We start from the raw sequence: 19,132 nt of genomic DNA on the forward strand, positions 1-19,132 counted from the left end.
GAAAGATTATGGAATTTCAAGCACAAATTACATTCAGCATAACTTGCATTTCCATGAACTGTGTTATTTTAAAACGCATCATGCTGGAAGCAGGCACTGTACACAAAACTGGCTACGTCCCTAGCTTAATCACTATTGTGAATTTCTGCTAATTATGCCCTTTGAGGAAGCTTTTAAAGTTATGTTAAAAGCAAAAAACTGTGGATGCTGGAAATCCAAAACAAGAATAAAAATACCTGGAAAAACTCAGCAGGTCTGGCAGCATCTGCGGAGAGGAACACAGTTAACATTTCGAGTCCATATGACTCTTCAACAGAACTAAGTAAAAATAGAAAATAGGTGAAATATAAGCTGGTTTAAGGGGGGGTGGTGGTGGGACAGGAAGAGCTGGATAGAGGGCCAGTGAGAGGTGGAGATAGCCAAAAGATGTCAGAGACACAAGGATAAAGAGGTGTTGAAGGTGGTGATATTATCTAAGGAATGTGCTAATTAAGGGTAGAAAGCAGGACAAGCAGGGTAGAGATAGTGGGGGTGCGGTGGGGTGGGGTGAAAGGAAGGGATCGAAATAGGCTAAAAGGTAGAGATAAAATGACTACAGCTCCTCACAGCCCGCTTCCTGTAAGGACCCCATCCCATTCTCTCACTTCCTTTGCCTCCGTCGCATCTGTTCTGATGATGCCACTTTCAAGAACAGTTCCTCTGACATGTCTTCCTTCTATCTTAACCAAGGTTTTCCACCCACGGTGGTTGACAGGGCCCTTAACTGTGTCCGGCCCATCTCTCACGCATCCGCCCTCACACCTTCTTCTCCCTCCCAGAACCATGATAGGGTCCCCCTTGTCCTCACTTATCACCCCACCAGCCTCCGCATTCAACGGATCATCCTCTGCCATTTCCGCCAACTCCAGCATGATGCCACCACCAAACACATCTTCCCTTCACCACCCGGCGGCATTCCGCTGGGATCGTTCCCTCCGGGACACCCTGGTCCACTCCTCCATCACCCCCTACACCTCAACCCCCTCCCACGGCACCTTCCCATGCAACCGCAGAAGGTGCAACACCTGCCCCTTTACTTCTCCTCTCCTCACCGTCCAAAGGCACAAACACTCCTTTCAAGTGAAGCAGCATTTCAGTTGCACTTCCCTCAGTTTAGTCTACTGCATTCATTGCTCCCAATGTGGTTTCCTCTACATTGGAGAGACCAAACACAGACTGGGTGACTGCTTTGCAGAACACCTTCGGTCTGTCCGCAAGCATGACCCAGACCTCCCTGTCGCTTGCCATTTCAACACTCCACCCTGCTCTCATGCCCACATGTCCGTCTTTGGCCTGCTGCATTGTTCCAGTGAAGCTCAAAGCAAACTGGAGGAACAGCACCTCATCTTCTGACTAGGCACTTTATAGCCTTCCGGACTGAATATTGAGTTGAACAATTTTAGATCATGAACTCTCTCCTCCATCCCCACCCCCTTTCCGATCCCCCTTTTTTTTTCCCAATAATGTACATAGATTTTTCTTTTCCCACCTATTGCCACTATTTTTAAATGTATTTCCATCCATTGTTTTATCTCTACCTTTTAGCCTATTTCGATCCCTTCCCTTCACCCCTCCCCACCCCCACTAGGGCTATCTCTATCTTGCTTGTCCTGCTTTCTACCCTTAATTAGCACATTCCTTAGATAATATCACCACCTTCAACACCTCTTTGTCCTTTTGTCTATGACATCTTTTGGCTATCTCCACCTATCACTGGCCCTCTATCCAGCTCTACCTGTCCCACCACCCCCCCCACCCCCCGCCTTAAACCAGCTTATATTTCACCTCTTTTCTATTTTTACTTAGTTCTGTTGAAGAGTCATACAGACTCGAAACATTAACTGTGTTCCTCTCCGCAGATGCTGCCAGACCTGCTGAGTTTTTCCAGGTATTTTTATTCTTGTTTTAAAATTATGTATTTATTTGAGGTGCAATGGCACTAATAGGCAGGCTTTTAAATCTATAATATTATACCCCAGATCTTCCACAAAATGTCTATCATCATCTGATTGCCACTCTGAACCTTTCCATACCCCGATGCTGCTCTGCATTTCTTGCCGGGTTTTCTGAGCTTGGCTTCTCCAAAAATGCACAGCATCCCTCAGACAACTCCATCACAGCGCCACAGTGTCGAGGGTAATTCAGGGCACTGCCCCTTTTTTCATAGCTCTAGCTGCTATATGGTAAGTTTAAAGGTCCAGTGTGAATATTAATAAGTGGATGAGTGGATGAATGTTAGCGAATGGGTAAGTAGGTGATTGGGTAGAGTCGGCAAATGGCTGAGGAGGCAGGGGAGTACGGTAGCAAGTGGGTAAGGTGGTGGGTGGTTGAAGTGTGTAGATAGATGAGTGGGTAGGTAGATAGGTTGGGGGGGGTAGTCGGGCTGAATCAGGACGGGGTAGTCAGGTCTGGTCGGGAGGTGTGGTTAGTCCGGTGGCATCGGGTATTTGGGTGGTACGGGTTAGTGTGGTCAGGAAGGGAAGGGTCGGGTCGTGGGATCGTCGGGGCTTCAAGGCGGGGGTAGTCAGGTGATCAGGGAGCAGTCAGGGGTCGAAAGGGGGGTGGTATTATTAGTATGAGTGATTGGAGGGTCATATCTGTAGTTCCCAGACTAGGCTTCAAACTGTGCATCGTTTCTTGGATAATTATTCAGGTAAATGCGTCGGAACTATCCGAGATATCCAACTCCAACTCAGAATCTAAGACTTTGGCGGAGGGTCCCGGGGAGAGGGGAAATTCTCACAGAGGTTAGCATGCCAGGACTTCCACAGGGTCTCGACACGAATCTAGGGTTGTACGTTCAGTCTTTGATCCAGAGACCAGAAGATCTGGTTCAATGTTTTCTTAATTTCTTAGTAAATTAAGAAATTAACTACTGTATTCCAATATAGTTAGTAACTGGTTCTGCATATTTTTTTAAAGTCATTTTCATTCTCTTGATATGCTGATTCATTATGCTTATTTTTTGTGATTAAACCCATTCTCAGTTGAATCTGAATGTGTGTTGTTCCATGGCAGGATTTATGTTCAGTGATATGAAATGAGTTTGAAAAGTCAAGAAAAATAAATACTTCTCAAAACTAGTGTCGTTTTGGGTGCGTTTTGCCAATTGTCCCCAGAAGTCTACTCCATAATAACTGTTGCCTGCTGATGTGGGCAAAATGATGTTGTTGCATTTTAAGTATTGAAGAAGTTTAGGATTAGGCCAAGTCATTGTCCCTTCATGGCAAATTATGATACCTGTTATGGTGAGAAGTTGCATCTTGTTAGATATTTGCAATGTCTTAAAGCTTTTCAAACCAATTAATTACTTCTGAAGTATAGCCATTTATTTTATGTAGGCAATTGTAGCAATTTTCATAGAGCAAGGTTTTACAAACACAAATGAAATGAATGATCAGATAACCTTTTTTCGGTGGGGTTGGTTGAAGTACAAAGTTGGCATTGATACCATGAGAGCTCACTGCTTTACTTTGAATAGTGACATGAGCATCTTAGGGCCAATTTTAACTACAAATGGAGAATGTGTGGGCAGAGCTCCAAATGTGTCATGTATGTCCTGGGACTCTGATTTTTATATTATAAATGGCTTCTACCTGGATCAGGCAAGCACACTGGTTGCCCATCTCAAGGGCTTATCTATGATAGCAGGAGGAAAGTGAAAATATACAATGTTTAGGCCTTTATGCTGAGTAACAAGAATTAAAATTGCACCATACCCCCATTTCCCCCCACCCCCTGGCCACAACCCCGGCATATTAAACTATATCTCTGACAATGCACCATGCCCTCAGCACTGAAATGTCAGCCTTGATTAAGTGATTATGTTCAAGAGTGGGTCCTGAATACGCAGCCTTCTGCCTCAAGAGCATGTATGCTGCCAACTGAACCATACTGACACTGAGGGGACACTTGCACCTGGTTGATCTCACTAGAAATATCAGAAATTGTAAGATTGTAAAATTGTTTGCTTTAAAGTAGCAAGGGGTAGATGTTAAAAACTAGGAAGAACGTCAGAACAAGATGATAAGGAGCAGTGATGGGCTATGAAAGAAGTCACACTAAATGAGAACATTCTGCAAACTCCAGACATTTACTATTATTTATAAAATTTCCAGTAGTAATGGAAATACTTAATAATGTATGAAACATTGAAACACTTTTATAACTAATCACCGCTGTGACTTGTCTTGTTTTCTATTTTCTGCATGGTCATAACTTTTCAAAAGGTTTTATCACTTAGATCACTCATTAAAAAGGTGATTTTATCTTTTCATAGAAAGACGAACAAAAGGGAAATAGTCTGATATCTGACATCACCAATAAATAGTGATTGTTATTCAGTCAGCAACCTTGAAATTATCATTCTCTGCAAAGGGTAAAGTTCAGTTCAGTTTAATAACAGTAATTTCTTTCTAAATTACTCCTGTTTCTTCAGGGCTTTGTAAATAAGCTTGATGAATTGATTCGTTGGTTGTTTGAAGCCATGGAAACAACTGAAAACTGGACACCCCCCAAAGCTGATACATGCAGCCTGAAACTTTACCTGGAAACCCATTTGGTAAGGTATAAGCTTCTGAAGTCTCATATTGCCAGAACTTAGTTAAGTAAGTTATCAAACATATTAGGGCATTACAATACTTCACCACCTATACCCTTTTATATAAAGATATATTTTAAAACTTTTTGATGTAACGGCTTATGCACTTGCACTTATTTTGACTGCTATATAAAAATATCTAATGTAAAGAAACACTTTCTTTATGAAAGTGCCAAACCTCTAAGACATTGAGGAGGAAGAACCTTGCATTATTTTAATTATAGTAGCACCACACATTCTACTAAATGCAAGGATGTATTTTGATTAAATTAAATTATAATGCAATATGTTTATTACATGAGGGGTCCTTGTTGGAGTTTATCCAGTGAGTATAAAATCATGGTGTGTGTTGATATCATCCAAAGGCGCTTTAATTGATTTCAGCAACTCTGGTTTAGGAGGGTTTCATTCCTGATTGTCATCCTGCGTAAATCTCAGGGATTAATCTGATCTATTAGTAAGAGTTATTCAACTTTATTATATCATTATAGGACAAATTAGAGCAAACTTTTGAAAGAATAAAATTAAATTGTGCAAAAGTTCTTCTTCATCCTAAAGGTAAATTATTTTTTGTGTGATAACAATTGCTCTTTAATTAATGTTAGGGAACATGCTCAGTTTCTGGCCATGGATATAGACATTATTTATGGATGCTTCAGCAGTGACCTGTGAATATGGCTGTTGTTATTGAAAGGTTTATTTCACAAGTGTGCTCTCCTTTGTCAAAAATACTATTTTGCAGCATTCAGCAACATTAGGTTTTGTGAAACCACTTTGTTATTAAGTCAGTGTGCAAGCCATTTATTTTTTATTTCACGCTGCACTTCCTCAGGATTATCTGACTAGATCAAAAGTCGAGTTATAATTAATTGCTTGTATGCTTATTAAATTAATCACCAATGCAAGCATAATGTTTATAAATCTATCTAATTATAGTCATAAATTAAAAATCTGGAATCATACATTCAGCACTTAGTGAAATTCAGATCCAGAGATACAACGTTTTATATTGATTGACAAATGCAGTAACTGGAATACAGATAGGGGTATGTGTGGATGTCTATGTATATATGTATGTAAATATACATAGTTTCTGTAAATAAACATTTAATCTGTTTAATTTCTGTTTAAATTTTTTAGAGTTCTTTTGGACCTCTGATGCACAGCATTCCTTGGTTGAGAATGTGGTCAGATGACCATGACTCTGCCAATGTTCCTCTTCAGTTATCTGCAATTAGATATTCAAAGATTGTCTGCTGTATGCAAGACTGTGATCAGAAACCTTTTCATGAGGATTAGCTGACATGACTTTCAAGTTATCACAACTTTATTTAAAAAGTCATGCCCTGCACACCTTCAGCTACAGAACTATCTGACAATGTGTCAATATGTTCTTCATGGACATTAATGAGCATAGTTATCTGACTCCAGTTGATTTTTTTTATTATGCCTTACACATAGAAACATAGAAAATAGGAGCAGGAGTAGGTAATTCGGCCCTTCAAGTCTGCTCTGCCATTCAATATGATCATGGCTGATCCTCTATCTCAACCCCATACTTCTGCTCTCTCCCCATTCCCCTTGATACCTTTAGAGTCCAGAAATCTATTTCCTTCTTAAATATATTCAGTGACTTGCCCTCCACAGACTTCTATAGTAGAGAATTCCACAGGTTCACCACCCTCTGAGTGAAGAAGTTTCTCCTCATCTTAGTCCTAAATGACCTACCCCGTATCCTGAGATTGTGACTCCTTGTTCTAGAACCGCCCCCCCCAAGTCAGACGAAACATCATCCCTGCATCCAGTCTATCCATCCCTGACAATCTTATATGTTTCAATGAGTACATGAATACAGGCCTAGTCGACCCAATCGCTCCTCATACAACAATCCTGCCATCCCAGGAATCAGTGAACATTCGCTGCACTCCCTCTATGGCAAGTATATCCTTTCTTAGGTAAGGAGACCAAAACTAGGCACAATACTCCAGGTATGGTCTGACCAATTGTTGGGGGAGAATTGTTGATGTCATTCCACCGGTCCCTTGACCTCTTTTGTGAATCAGCGCAAAAGAGGTGAATGCAAAAAGAGAGCAGAGACCAAGAATAACTAGGTTCTTCATCAAATATCTAACCTCACCCATCCAATTTTGGTAGCATTATACTGCCAGAACAGAGCCATTTTGGAGTCATATTTTTAGTTTGTTAGGTTTGTGTTCCACCGTGGTTTGGTGAGCAATGCAACTCCTACTTTGGAACTGGGTCAATGAGATCCATGTTTGAAACTAAAGTTGGTACTGAGTTAGCAAACTTCACCTTGGGCAAAAATGGGGGCATGATAATCGGTCTCAGTGTAGTCAGGACTGGGGAGGGCAGGGAAATCATTCAGGGTTCTTGTTTCTGATTGTCCAGTGTCATTTCTCCATTACACCCTGGAAAGCATGTTGGATGAGGACAGGATCAGACTTGTCTGTGTTGTCTTCAGCAGTCAAATAGCCTGCTAAGAAATGGAAGATTGTTATGTGAACAGGATATTGAAAGAACCGTGGATTCAAAACTTTGACGTGACCTTTGTGACAGGATGGAACAACTGGAAAAAAAATTCTATGAAACTGTTTTCTGTGGAGAAAAGTTATTAATTTCAAACATAATTTTTCTTCTAATTGAGTTGACATGATTTTCTTTTTTGCAGAGTTTTAAACTCAATGTAGACAGTCACTGTGCACTTAAAGATGCTGTGGTGGAAGAAGGACAGCAGCTTCTGGATCTCATTGAATGGCACAAGTCAGGTGAGTTCCTGAAGCAAATAAAAATATCATAACAGATTGTCACAATTTCCTTTCTTTATTTAAGCAAGTCACATTTAATTTGTTGGTGACACATATATGCAATTTTGCTTGAGACATTTGTATGTTGCCGATTTTCTGAAAATTTCACTTATGGCATCAAGCCTCTCTGATGGTGCAAAAGATTGGAAAATCAGGTCTCGACCAAGTTTTCATTTGGCCTGATTTTCTAATAGGTTGATGTTCAGAGGGATTTTGGTGTACTTGTACAAGTGTTACGATCCCAGCTGATGTTAATCCCAGAGTGAAACCTGGCTTGATAGGTCCTAACATTTTTTAGAGACTGTGGAGGAAAGTTACTGAACAAATTCACAGGAGTCTGCTGCTGAACTTCTGACACTAAAAACAAAATATTTATTAAACAAGAAAAATGAACTATATTACACCAGATGAAAAGGCTGGAAAGATCTCAAAACAAGCACAACAAGATGCTTCAAATTTACACTATCCCTATACCCCAACAATATCTTTACAGACATATAAACCAATGAAGAGTTACCACTAGTTAGACACACAAAGGCTTCTCGCTTGGGACCGGCACAGCTGCAAATTGTTTTCTTCCAATGAATTTCTGAGCATTTACTCGATACTTTTCACCCAACTCATAACTCTTCCCCGAGACACCCAAAATCCACACTTTAAACTTAGTCTTCCAGTAGCACCTCTGCTAAAATGATCATTTTACTGAGTTCTATAACGGACTATCCAGTCAACTACTGTCCCAATAACCTTGTAATGTTTTCTTCCCAGAGGGTTCTATTCTATGATTCTATGGTTGAAAATCCCTATCTTCACTCTGTGGCCCACACTAAATTCTTTCTTCTGTCTTTTCCCTGAATCTGTGGCCCTGGTTCACTGTCACTAGGCAACACTAAAGTCTTTTTCTACTTTATGTTTTCCTCCCCACAGTCACTAATCTTTTAACCCATCTCTACCTTCAGGGGTTGTCAAACCTCAATACAAATGTACCTACATAAACAAACCCAAAAAACCTGACCTTTGAGTCAGGAGTCCATCCAGATTTCCCAGCACCAAGGTTCAAAAACAAAACCTAAATGAAACTGGAAGCCTTTTTACCTTACGTAACACACAAATATATGTTCAACTTAAAAATTATACATTGTTCCTAACACAAGGAATACAGAAAGTTAGCATATAGGTGCAGCAAGCAATTAGGAAGGAAACTGGTATGTTGGCTTTTATTGCAAGGGGATTAGAGTACAAAAATAAAGAAATCTTGCTGCAATTATACAGGACTTTAGTCAGACCATACCTGAAATGGTTTGTGAAGATTTGGTCTCCGAACTTAAGGAATGGTATGCTTGCATTGGACGCAGTACAGCGAAAGTTTGTTAGGTTTATTAAGGGGAGACAGTGGCATAGTGGTGTCACTAAACTAGTAATCCAGAAGCCCATGCTAATGCTCTAGGGACATATGGATTTAAATCCCAATACGGCAGTTGGTGAAATTTAAATTCAATTAATAAAATCTAGAATGAACGCTATCATCAATTGTTGTTAAAAACGTATCCAGTTCACTACCTTCCTTTAGGGAAGCAAATCTGCCATCATTACCTGGTCTGGCCTACATGACTCTAGACCCACAACAATGTGGTTGACTCTTAGCTGCCCTCGGAAATGGCCTTGCACTCCAGTCAGTTCAAGGGCAATTAGGAAAGTGTAACAAATGTTGGCCTTGCCAGCAACGCCCACATCCCATGAATTTTTGTTTAATTAGCTTGGCCCTTGGGATAGAAGGTTGTCCAGTGATGAAAGGCTGAATAAATGGGGTCTATATTCTCTGCAGTTTAGAAGAATGAAAAGTGATCTCATTGAAACATACAAGATTCTGAAGGGACTTGACAGGGTAGATACTGAGATGTTGTTTACCCTGGTTGGGGAATCTAAAACAAGGGGGCACAGTCTCAGGGTAAGGGGAAGGGCATTTAGTACTGAGATGAGGAGAAATTTCTTCCCTCAAAGGGTTGTGAGTCTTTGGAATTCTCTGCCCTATTTAAGTGTATTTAAGAATATACTTAAGGCTGAGATAGACAGATTTTTGGTCTCTTGGGGAATCAATGGATGTGGGGAGCAGGAGGAAAAGAGGAGTTGAAGTTGAATATCAGCATTGATCATATTGAATGGTGCAGAAGGTTGTGTAATCTATTCCTGGTCCTATTTCTTGTGTTTTTTGCGGTTGTGTTTCTCTCAATGTTTTAAATATTACTGCTGGCATTTAAAGCTGTGTTCACTGCCAATGCTGCACATGCACATTGTCCCTATAAATTTGGTGGCCCGACCTACAATGTGTAGTAGGGCTTATATGCAGTCATCACTGGCCCTGGAATCGCAAATATTACAGCAGAGGCAGGATCAAGTTAACACTTTTAACAAATCCTTCCATCCACAGCTCATGCCAAATCTCACAGGCAGGGCTGGAAAGAGCAAGTAGCAAATGGGACCCACTCAGTCTGTCCATCCTCACTTCCAACCCCCAAATAAAATGACACATGACATTGGTGTCTTTTTAGAAATTTGTTAAAAGATGAAAATTCAAAAGAAATAACTGGGGGGAGAGAGAAAGCAGGAGTCAGAGACAGGGAAATGGCTGCAGCCTGAGTGCCCACCAGCCAGGGGGCTCAGGAAGCATGCAATTGCTTGAAATTTCAGACCAGCCATTTAATTAGTTCAGATGGATGGTCCACCCGGTTGTGCTATGTCTTTTTTTGTAGTATGAATCATTTTGGGGATATGCAGGTGATGAAATAAGATGCATTATTAAGTTTGAAGACTGCCAAGAAGAAGCTGTCACTGTTTATGAGGGTGGATTTGTGTCTCCTGCAAATGATGTCATTGGATTCTGCACATGCGCTGACAAGTGCGCATACACAAACAGGTATCGGCGGCCATCCTGCACAACCATCTTGCGTTGGCAGGAGATACAGTGGACATTTTAAAGCATATTGGATTAACTGATGAAAATGGGTCTTGGTACAGACGAGTTCACGCTTGCTCACACCTGAAACTGCAACTGTACATATCACCTATCACTATCCTGGAATCTGCATTTGTAGAAACCTCTTTACTTATCTGAACCTATCAGAAGACATCTTTACTGTCTCCACTTTACAAGAACAGCTGTCACAGAGTTGTACCAACTACTCTATGAAGACACACGATCAACATCTGGAATAGGCATGGTCCCATTGAAAGGCAAGTTAATTCAGCATGAAGCTTTTATACCACTGGGCCTTTCCAATCTGATTTAGGGACTATCTGCTACATGAAGCAATCTACAGTCCAAACCTGTATTAATCAATTGACAAATGGTATATTTGTAGGCTGTTGTAGGATTTTGGTTACAGTTCTGTAGGCCTGAAGAAGTCTTCGTAGTCACACTTAGGTTAACCATAAGTCTTTATTGGTTCTTAGAACTACAAATTGCAGTAAAGGGTACAAGCTAGGAGCTGTCTCCATGCTTGCTGGTACACACGACTCTGTCCAACACCCGGATGCAGGTCGTGTTCTCTCTCATCACTGTGTTGGTGGTACTGTACTCAGTCCCACATTATCCTTTTATGCGCCAGATCCTTATACAATAGAAAATGTTTTTTTTCCTGTGGAGCAAAGACATAAGCTGGACAGGGCATACAGCTCAAGGTCAATTGTGAACTGTCTGCTTCAACCTAAGACAATACCAAGGAAGAAGATGGGATTGGTGTTTGCGAATGGAGTTTACAGTGGTGGCTAAGGATCACAGGTGAGAAGTTTGGATCATTTCTGTCCATATTTTGTGTGTTATGTGTGCCCTTTGATCTCCAAAATGGTCATCACAGCACAACAGTAATCCCACAACCAACAGATCAATCTGAGCTCTGAAGTCCTGCCACATCCAGTTGTGAATGGTGATGGACAATCGAACAACTAACAGAAGGAGGATCCACAAATATCCCCTCCTTTTCAATGATGGGGGAGCCCAACACATCAGTGCAAAAGACAAGGCTGGAGCATTTGCAACAATCTTCAGCCAGAAGTGCCAAGTGGATGATCCATCTTGGCCTCTTCCTGAGGTTCCTGGCATCACAGATGCCAGTCTTCAGCCAGTTCGATTCACTCCACATGATATAAAGAAATGGCTGAAAGCCCTGAATACTGGAAAGGCTATGGGCCCCTGACAATATCCTGGCAATAGGACTGAAGACGTGCTCCAGAACTTGACATGCCCCTAGCCAAGCTGTTCCAGTGCAGCTACAAAACTGGCATCTACCTGGCAATGTGGAAAGTTGGTCAGGTATGTCGTGTACACAAAAACAAGACAAATCCAACCCAGCCAATTACTAGCCTACATCAAGGAGCCCAAGCAAAAGTGGAGACAATGGGTATCAGATAGAGAACTGTCCAGTGGTTGGAGTCATACCTAATGCAAAAGGAAATGGTTTTACTGGGACTCCTTGATGCCGCACTCAGTCAAATACTGCCTTGATGAGAAGAGCAGTCACTCTCACTTTAACTCTTGAGTTCAGCTCTTTTGTCCATGTTTGGATCAAATGTACAGAGGGGAGAATTTTCCCCCTGTTGGGGGGTTGTGCAGGGGCGGGCATGGACCTGATCGGCTCCCCCAATTGGGTTCGTGCCACCATTTTACATGGTCTACGATTGTAGACGCAACACTTGGCCTCCAACAGTGTGTACACAAGAGGGGTGGGGGGCAGCTCAATCTCACTCCAGCTATCCCCTTCTCCTCAAGGAGTCAGACAGATGCCCTTGGGCACTCATAGGGAGCAGGATCAGCAGGTGCACACCCCAGGGCCATCCACCCAGGTGACTCCGGGAGTGTCCGGCCATCTGAATCCACTCTTCCTGTGACCCCAGCAGTTTCAGCTCCACAGGCCGTGGAGGGTGCCACTGCCACACAGCAGGACCCTGAGACCAAGCTGGGGCTCTCTAGGTCCTGGCCTCCCCAGGGGACCTCAAAGTCATCACAGACAGGGCGAAGCAGTCAGCAGGCTGCCTCCACCTCCGCTGTGGATATCCAGGGAGCACCAAGATGTAGCAGCAGGGTTAGGAATGTTAAGAAGATGTAACTCTTTTGGGTCCAACCAAATCAACCAAAATAACAAATCAGGGGACAAAATAAAAGGCAGCCCCATTAAGGGAAACTACAAAAACAAAAGACAAAATTTAAAGGAAACTTATAAGCATTAAACCAAAATGTGACTAAGAAGGCCAATAAAACACCCCAGTCCCCACGGCGCCCACCGGGCATGGAAGGCCTCGACGGTGCCAGCGGACATCGCGTGCTCCCTCTCCAGGGACACCCAGCCGCAAACATAGCCATGGAAGAGTGGCAGACAGTCGGGTCAGACGACCACCTCGATCACCCGCTGCTTGGGCCTATTAACGGCCAACTTGGCCAGGCCCAGGAGCACGTTCACGAGGAGGTCCTCCTCCCTCCTGGCCCCCCCCTCTGCACCAGGTGCCCATAGATCAGGAGCGTGTGGCTGACGTGCAAACAAAACAACAATAAAAGGTTTTTTAAATAACTGAAAAGGGCTACAAAACCTTATATTGACGTGGTCCACAGTCTCCACAAGGCTGCAGAAAATACAAGTATCTTGGGAGTCCGTGAACTGACACAACCTATGGTTGTATGGGACTGCTGCGTGCAACATCCTCCACCCCAGGTCCCCGATGGAAAAGGGGAGGACAAAAGAAGATGCAACTCTTTTAAATCAAAACAATTAAATGAAATTAACAAAATCAGGGTAAAGTAAAAGGCATCCCCTTGAAGGCAAACTGCATAAACAGAAGACAAAACGCAAAGGAATCTTACCAACATCAAACCAAAATGTGATTAACAGGGTCAATAAAATAACCCAGTCCCCGCAGTGCCCACTGGGCATGGATGGCCTCAATGGTGCTGGCAGACACCTTGTGCTCCCTCACCAGGGACACCTGACCATGAACATAGCCACGAAAGACTGGCAGACAGTCGGGTCAGATGACCCCCTCAATTGCCCACTGCCTGGATCTCTTCATGGCCAACTTGGCCAGGCCCAGGAACAGGTTCACAAGGAGGTCCTCCTCCCTCCTGGCCCCTCTCTGCACCAGGTGCCCGTAGATCAGTAGCATGGGGCTGAAGTGCAAACGAAACAACAGTAAAAGGTTTTTCAAGAACAACAATTAACATACACGTGGTCCACAGACTCCACAAGGCCGCAAAAGGTGCAGGTATCTTGGAAGCCCATGAACTGACCCAACCTACAATTGCATGGGACTGCTACATGCAACACCCCCCACCCCAGGTCCCCAATGGAAAAGGGGAGGACAAAAGAAGGTGTAGTTGCACAGCCTAGACACGGGTGTCAATCACTTGTACATAATATTCACTTTTGTAAATAAACCCTTGTTCTGATGAGCAGTGTTCGTGTTATTCAGATGTGAAACCTTATTTCCTGCACAAGATAAAGGCAGATGTCTCAATCCAGTGCCTCTTCCCTGTGCTTTGTGCAGCCTTCAGACCAAAGTGATAGTCTGACCTCAAACACCCTGGACACATTAATAGTGCCTGCACCTCAATGGTGCTTGTCATTGCTGCCAGAATGTCCCTCCCTGTTGCAGCACCAGGTCAGAAAGGGCGCAATAGATGACAACAATGCATGACATCCTCTGTGGATTGTATTGCAGGGCTCCACCAGACCGGTCCAGGCACTGGAACCTCACCTTCAGCATCCCAATGGTCTGCTCCACCAAGTTGCGAGTTGCAGCATGAGCCTCATTATACTTTCGCTCTGCTGCAGTCTGAGGCCGCCGCACGGGTGTGATCAGCCACGGCCTACCCTTGTCCCCAAGGAGCCATCCCTGCAGCCTCTGTGGACCCTGGAAGACCTCAGGGGTCTGTGACCGACTGAGAATGTCACAGTCATGGATACTCCCTGGAAACCGTGCACAGACCTGCAGGATGCATTTGCGGTGGTCACATACCAGCTGCATGTTCACCGAATGGAAGCCCTTGCAACTAACATAGTTGACTGCTTGCTGTGATGGAAATCCAAGCGCCATGTGAGTACAGTTGGTGGCATCCTGCACCTGTAGGAAACCCGAGATCTGGGCAAATCCAATCGCTTTTGCATCCTGGCTTCTTGGTCTCAAGTGAAATGCACAAAGTTGTGCGCCCTCGTGAAGATGGCATCCGTGACCTCGTGGATGCATTTGTGGGTTGAGGTTTGTGATATCCCTCAAAGTTCACCTGTGGAGCCCTGAAAGAAGCCACTGGCATGAAAATTGAGCACCGTGGTCACTCTCACAGCCATGGGCAGTGGATGCCCTCCATGTCCTCATGGCGCCAAATCCTGCAGTAGCTGGTAGATGTGACCGACCAGTTCCTTAGATATGCCCAGTCTTTGGCAACATTGGTTCTCAGTCATCTGCAGGAATGAAAGGCAATGTCCATAGACCCTGGCTCTAGCTAGGCGCTGACCAGCGACAGCTCGCTGTGGCTCTTCAGCTGCGTGTGCGTGAGCCCCAGCTGCCCCTTCTTCCTGAGGGTGCTGCTCCTCTCTCTGCGCAACCAGGCGCCTCAGTCATTCTCTTCTCTGTCGTCTTTGCTCTCTGTACGCCACGAGGCCTACTGCTAGTTCACCAGGCTCCATGCTCTTGATGTACTCCTCCTGCAGGATGAAAGAGGGAGATGCGTGGGTTAGCTCGGCTGCACTAAGAACCTCTCTTGGTTAAGTCTGAAGGCCCCTAACGCATCCCAGAGAGTGCTGGCCATCACTTGGCCTACTCCACCTGACCGATTGGCAGCAGCTTTGACCTCTGGACTGCAGGCTGTGCTCTCAGCTCAGGCACAGATATTCTCCTAACCTGCGCTGCAAGGCTGCGTTGTTAGCTTGAACCATGGGGTAGACTGGTTCAAACCGGGATGATGACTTTGCAAGGGGTGTGAGCGTCTTCATCATCTTTAGCGAGGAGATTTTACAATGTGCCCAGTCATCCAACTGTTCTGCAGTCCACTAAAATGATCATTAGTTTGCTGTCTGTGCCTGTGGTGAAAAGCTCTGGAGGACTTGGTGGTATTTCATGCCTCTGCATTGCGTGAATGGGCAGCTAAGCTAGAGGTCCGACTCCACACATGTCAATGTGGCTGCGTCTGAGCTGTCTCAGCTGCAGAGGAATGGTCACTTTATAGAAAGTTATCCTAACGCGTGGTTGCTTCCCTCCCCCACCCCGCTTATGCTTGTGCTCTGCCATCAATCGCAGGGCAACCCTTGCCCCCCCACAAGTCACCTCAACCTTGAAGTCCAACAGGCAACCCTCACGAGAGCTGCGCAACATTACTGTGCAATCACCTCCGAGTTCCACTCAAAGTGCAGCCTGCCAAGTGTACACCTTATATATGCTGTTGTGAAACATGTTGGTGTGCAATCACACTGACGTGGGTGGACAATCCAGCATGTGGGGACGGGGGGGATGTTGATTCGGTGGACTGGCATTAGAATGACATGCAGATGTGTTACAATGAGGTTCCTGACATCTGACGGCGGGAAACGCTGCCTGCCATTGGCAGACTGAGCGGACAATCACAAACCAGTTTCATAACATTGTGAAACGGATTTATGGCCTTCTCATCATACTGTTTGCTCATGCCGCCGTACACGTTGAAGCCAGCGGGCACAGAAATTTCCACCCTTAGATTGTGAACAGCTGGGGCCCAAGTACTGATCTTGTGGTACCCCAAGTCACAATCTGCAAACCTGAGATTAATCTCACATTGCAATCTCAGAGCCCATTTTTGGGGACTACTGAATTTAGCACCAATGACTTTGGCCTTCACAATGTTTAACTGGAGAAAGCTTAGTTCATCCAGGACTTGATGTCAGGAAGACAGAGGTAGTGGAGAGGTAGAGCTGGGGTCATCAGCGTACACGTGGAACCTGATCCCTTGTCTTTGGATGATGTCACCAAGAGGCAGTATACCAATGGAAACAAACAGGAGGCCAAGGATAGATTCCTGTGGAAACTCCATAAGTAATGGTTTGGAGATGGGGAGGTATGTCATTGCTGGTGATCTCTGGCTATTATTACAAAGGTGAGTGTTAAATTAAGCAAAGGATGCCCCACTGCACTTGACGACAGAAGAAAGGTATATGAGAAGGATGGTCAACCATGCCAAAGGTTTCAGAGTGACCAAGGAGGGAAAACATGCACCACAGTTACAGTCACAGTGGATGTCAATTTTGAATTTAGTTAAAGTCATTTCAATGGTGTGACAGGAGCAGACGCCTGATTGAAGTGATCAAATGTTTAAATCACAGTCAAAGACAGCAGTAACTAACATTTAAGCACAGATAAGGTATTGATGCAACCACAGACACCGTAATTGGACAACCATGGATCACCTTGGGATGGGGTCTAAAATATCAGCCAGAAAAGATGAAGCATGATTTATTTTGTACTATATAACTATCACAAGAGTGGCTGCACCAGGCATCCCTCTTGAACTGTGGAGTATTCTGTGATGCATGCTTCTGTTTGGAACAATACTTGTAATGTTGAATGGCACACATGGGAAAAACTTCATGGGATGTGGGAGTCACTGGCTAGGCCAACATTTATTGCCCATCCCTAATTGCCCTTTTTCAGAGGGTGTTTTTATAAGTCAACCACATTGCTGTGGGTCTAGAGTCACATGTAGGCCAGACCAGGTAAGGACAGCAGATTTCCTTCCAAATGGGTTTTTAACCACAATGGTTTCATGGTCATCATTAGACTTTTAACTCCAGATTTTTATTGAATTCAAATTCTACCATGTATCATGGCAGGATTCAAACATGGGTTTTCAGAGCATTACCCTGGATCTCTGGTCTAGCGACAATACCATTACGCCATCACCTCCCCTTAAAGCTAATACTATTAAACAGAATATTACATCGTAATAAACTAATTTTGATGTATTTTCAAGTGAAACATTTTTTAAGCAAACTGTATTGGATAAGCTGTGACAATTAGTGTAAAAAAACAAAGTTACTCAAGCAGCCTTAGTATGAAACGTGCTGTATTCTGAACAGTATAAACACCACAAGAGTGGTTGCACCTGATATCCCTTTAGAACAGCGGGACATATTATGATTTAGATGCATGCCATTGTATGGAAGAAAACTTGGTAAGTTTCAGGCAGTGTGCAGATCCCCTACCAGAAAACCTTGACATAATGTTTGTGTTCAAATGCATTCAAAATTATCAGCGTTCATTCGACATCAAATTTTCTAATTTCCCCTGCCTCATCTCCTCCCAGTGGCGAACCCCACCCTCCCTCCCCGACGACAATCTCCTCTCATCCTCCCAGTCTGGAGTTTACAATCCAACCCCCACAGTTTAAAGTTTACGCTCCCAACCCAAGTCTCGAGCTTACACACCACACACACCCAAGTCTCGAGGCAGCACCGCACACCCACCCAAGTCTCGAGCCCGCACCGCACACCCACCCAAGTCTCGAGCCCGCACCGCACACCCACCCAAGTCTCGAGCCCGCACCGCACACCCACCCAAGTCTCGAGCCCGCACCGCACACCCACCCAAGTCTCGAGCTTACACCACTCCCTCCAGTCTCAAGCCTGCTCTGCCCCACCAAGTCATGAGCCTACACCACCCCCCAAATCTCAAGCCTACACCACCACTCCAGTTTCGGGGCCTTGCCACCTACCTCTGATGTCTGGGCCCACATGAACTTTAGGCCTCCCTACCCCCACTACCGATGGCTTTCTCCATCTCTCCTTAATGACTCTATCCTCCCATCCCCCGCTACTTCCCCAGCCTGAACAATTACCTCTCTCCTGCTGCCATTGCTGATTCATGCCAGCTAGAAAGCTACAGCAGAGGGTTTCACTTGCACTTCTGGTTCTCCATGCCCTGAACACTCCGGGGTTGCGGGTGATGGTGGAGGACACAGAGAGTTGGAGGATTGGGTGGGGAGAGAAGGGGGAAGGGAGAGGGGAGGGGGAAGAGGAGGGGGAGGAGAGAAAGGAAGGAAAGAGGGGGAGGAGAGGGAAAGAGGGATGAGGGTAAGAAGGATGGGGATGATGGGGAGAGAAAAGTGCTGAAATCTGGGGTGGGGGAGGCATTTAGAGAGGGTAGGCAAAAAGCTCTGGGGGTGGGGGCATTGCAGGAGTGGGAGAAAACTACAATCCAGGGGTATTAGGAGGTGGGGAGTGGGGTTCAGGGGTGTGCTGCACCTATTATAGGTTTTGAAGAAAAAAATAAAACTAGTTTGTCAAAACATATCTTAAAACAGACTCCGCTTTTTCTAAAGTTAGTTCAGTCTTTGTATATTTGAAGCCATAGAAATTCAGAAATATGGAAAACAAACTGATTGTTTTTGGTGTTAGATGCTTAAGGTAAGTAATTTTGCTAATCGCTGGGGTTTGATGGCAATTGATGACAATTATGTCCTTTGATTGTTACTTGTGATGTCAAATGATAGCTAACTGCTTACTTTTGAGCAAGATGTCAAATGAGTGCAAATGAATGCTGTTGAATGTCAATGATGTCAATTTTCTCTGGTGGGGGTGAAGGAGATTTTGAAGATCCACAATGTGAAATGGGAGGACTAGATTTGGCAGGGCAATGGTTTGACTCAGCAGTGAAGTCC

General features: G+C 44.3%; 1 protein-coding gene across 5 annotated transcripts in view; it reads left to right on the forward strand.

Annotated features, from left to right (window-relative positions):
* Positions 1–19,132, forward strand: part of akap6 (A kinase (PRKA) anchor protein 6) — a 527,594-nt gene that overhangs the window by 164,152 nt on the left and 344,310 nt on the right. For all 5 annotated transcript variants that reach the window (XM_041214722.1, XM_041214723.1, XM_041214726.1 and 2 more), the window contains exons 4-5: positions 4,478–4,600; positions 7,329–7,425. In XM_041214722.1, the coding sequence (XP_041070656.1) occupies positions 4,478–4,600; positions 7,329–7,425 (220 nt within the window). The remainder of the gene's footprint in view (positions 1–4,477; positions 4,601–7,328; positions 7,426–19,132) is intronic.

Source organism: Carcharodon carcharias, chromosome 20 (genome assembly GCF_017639515.1).
Source record: "Carcharodon carcharias isolate sCarCar2 chromosome 20, sCarCar2.pri, whole genome shotgun sequence".
In the NCBI taxonomy this organism is placed as follows: domain Eukaryota; kingdom Metazoa; phylum Chordata; class Chondrichthyes; order Lamniformes; family Lamnidae; genus Carcharodon; species Carcharodon carcharias.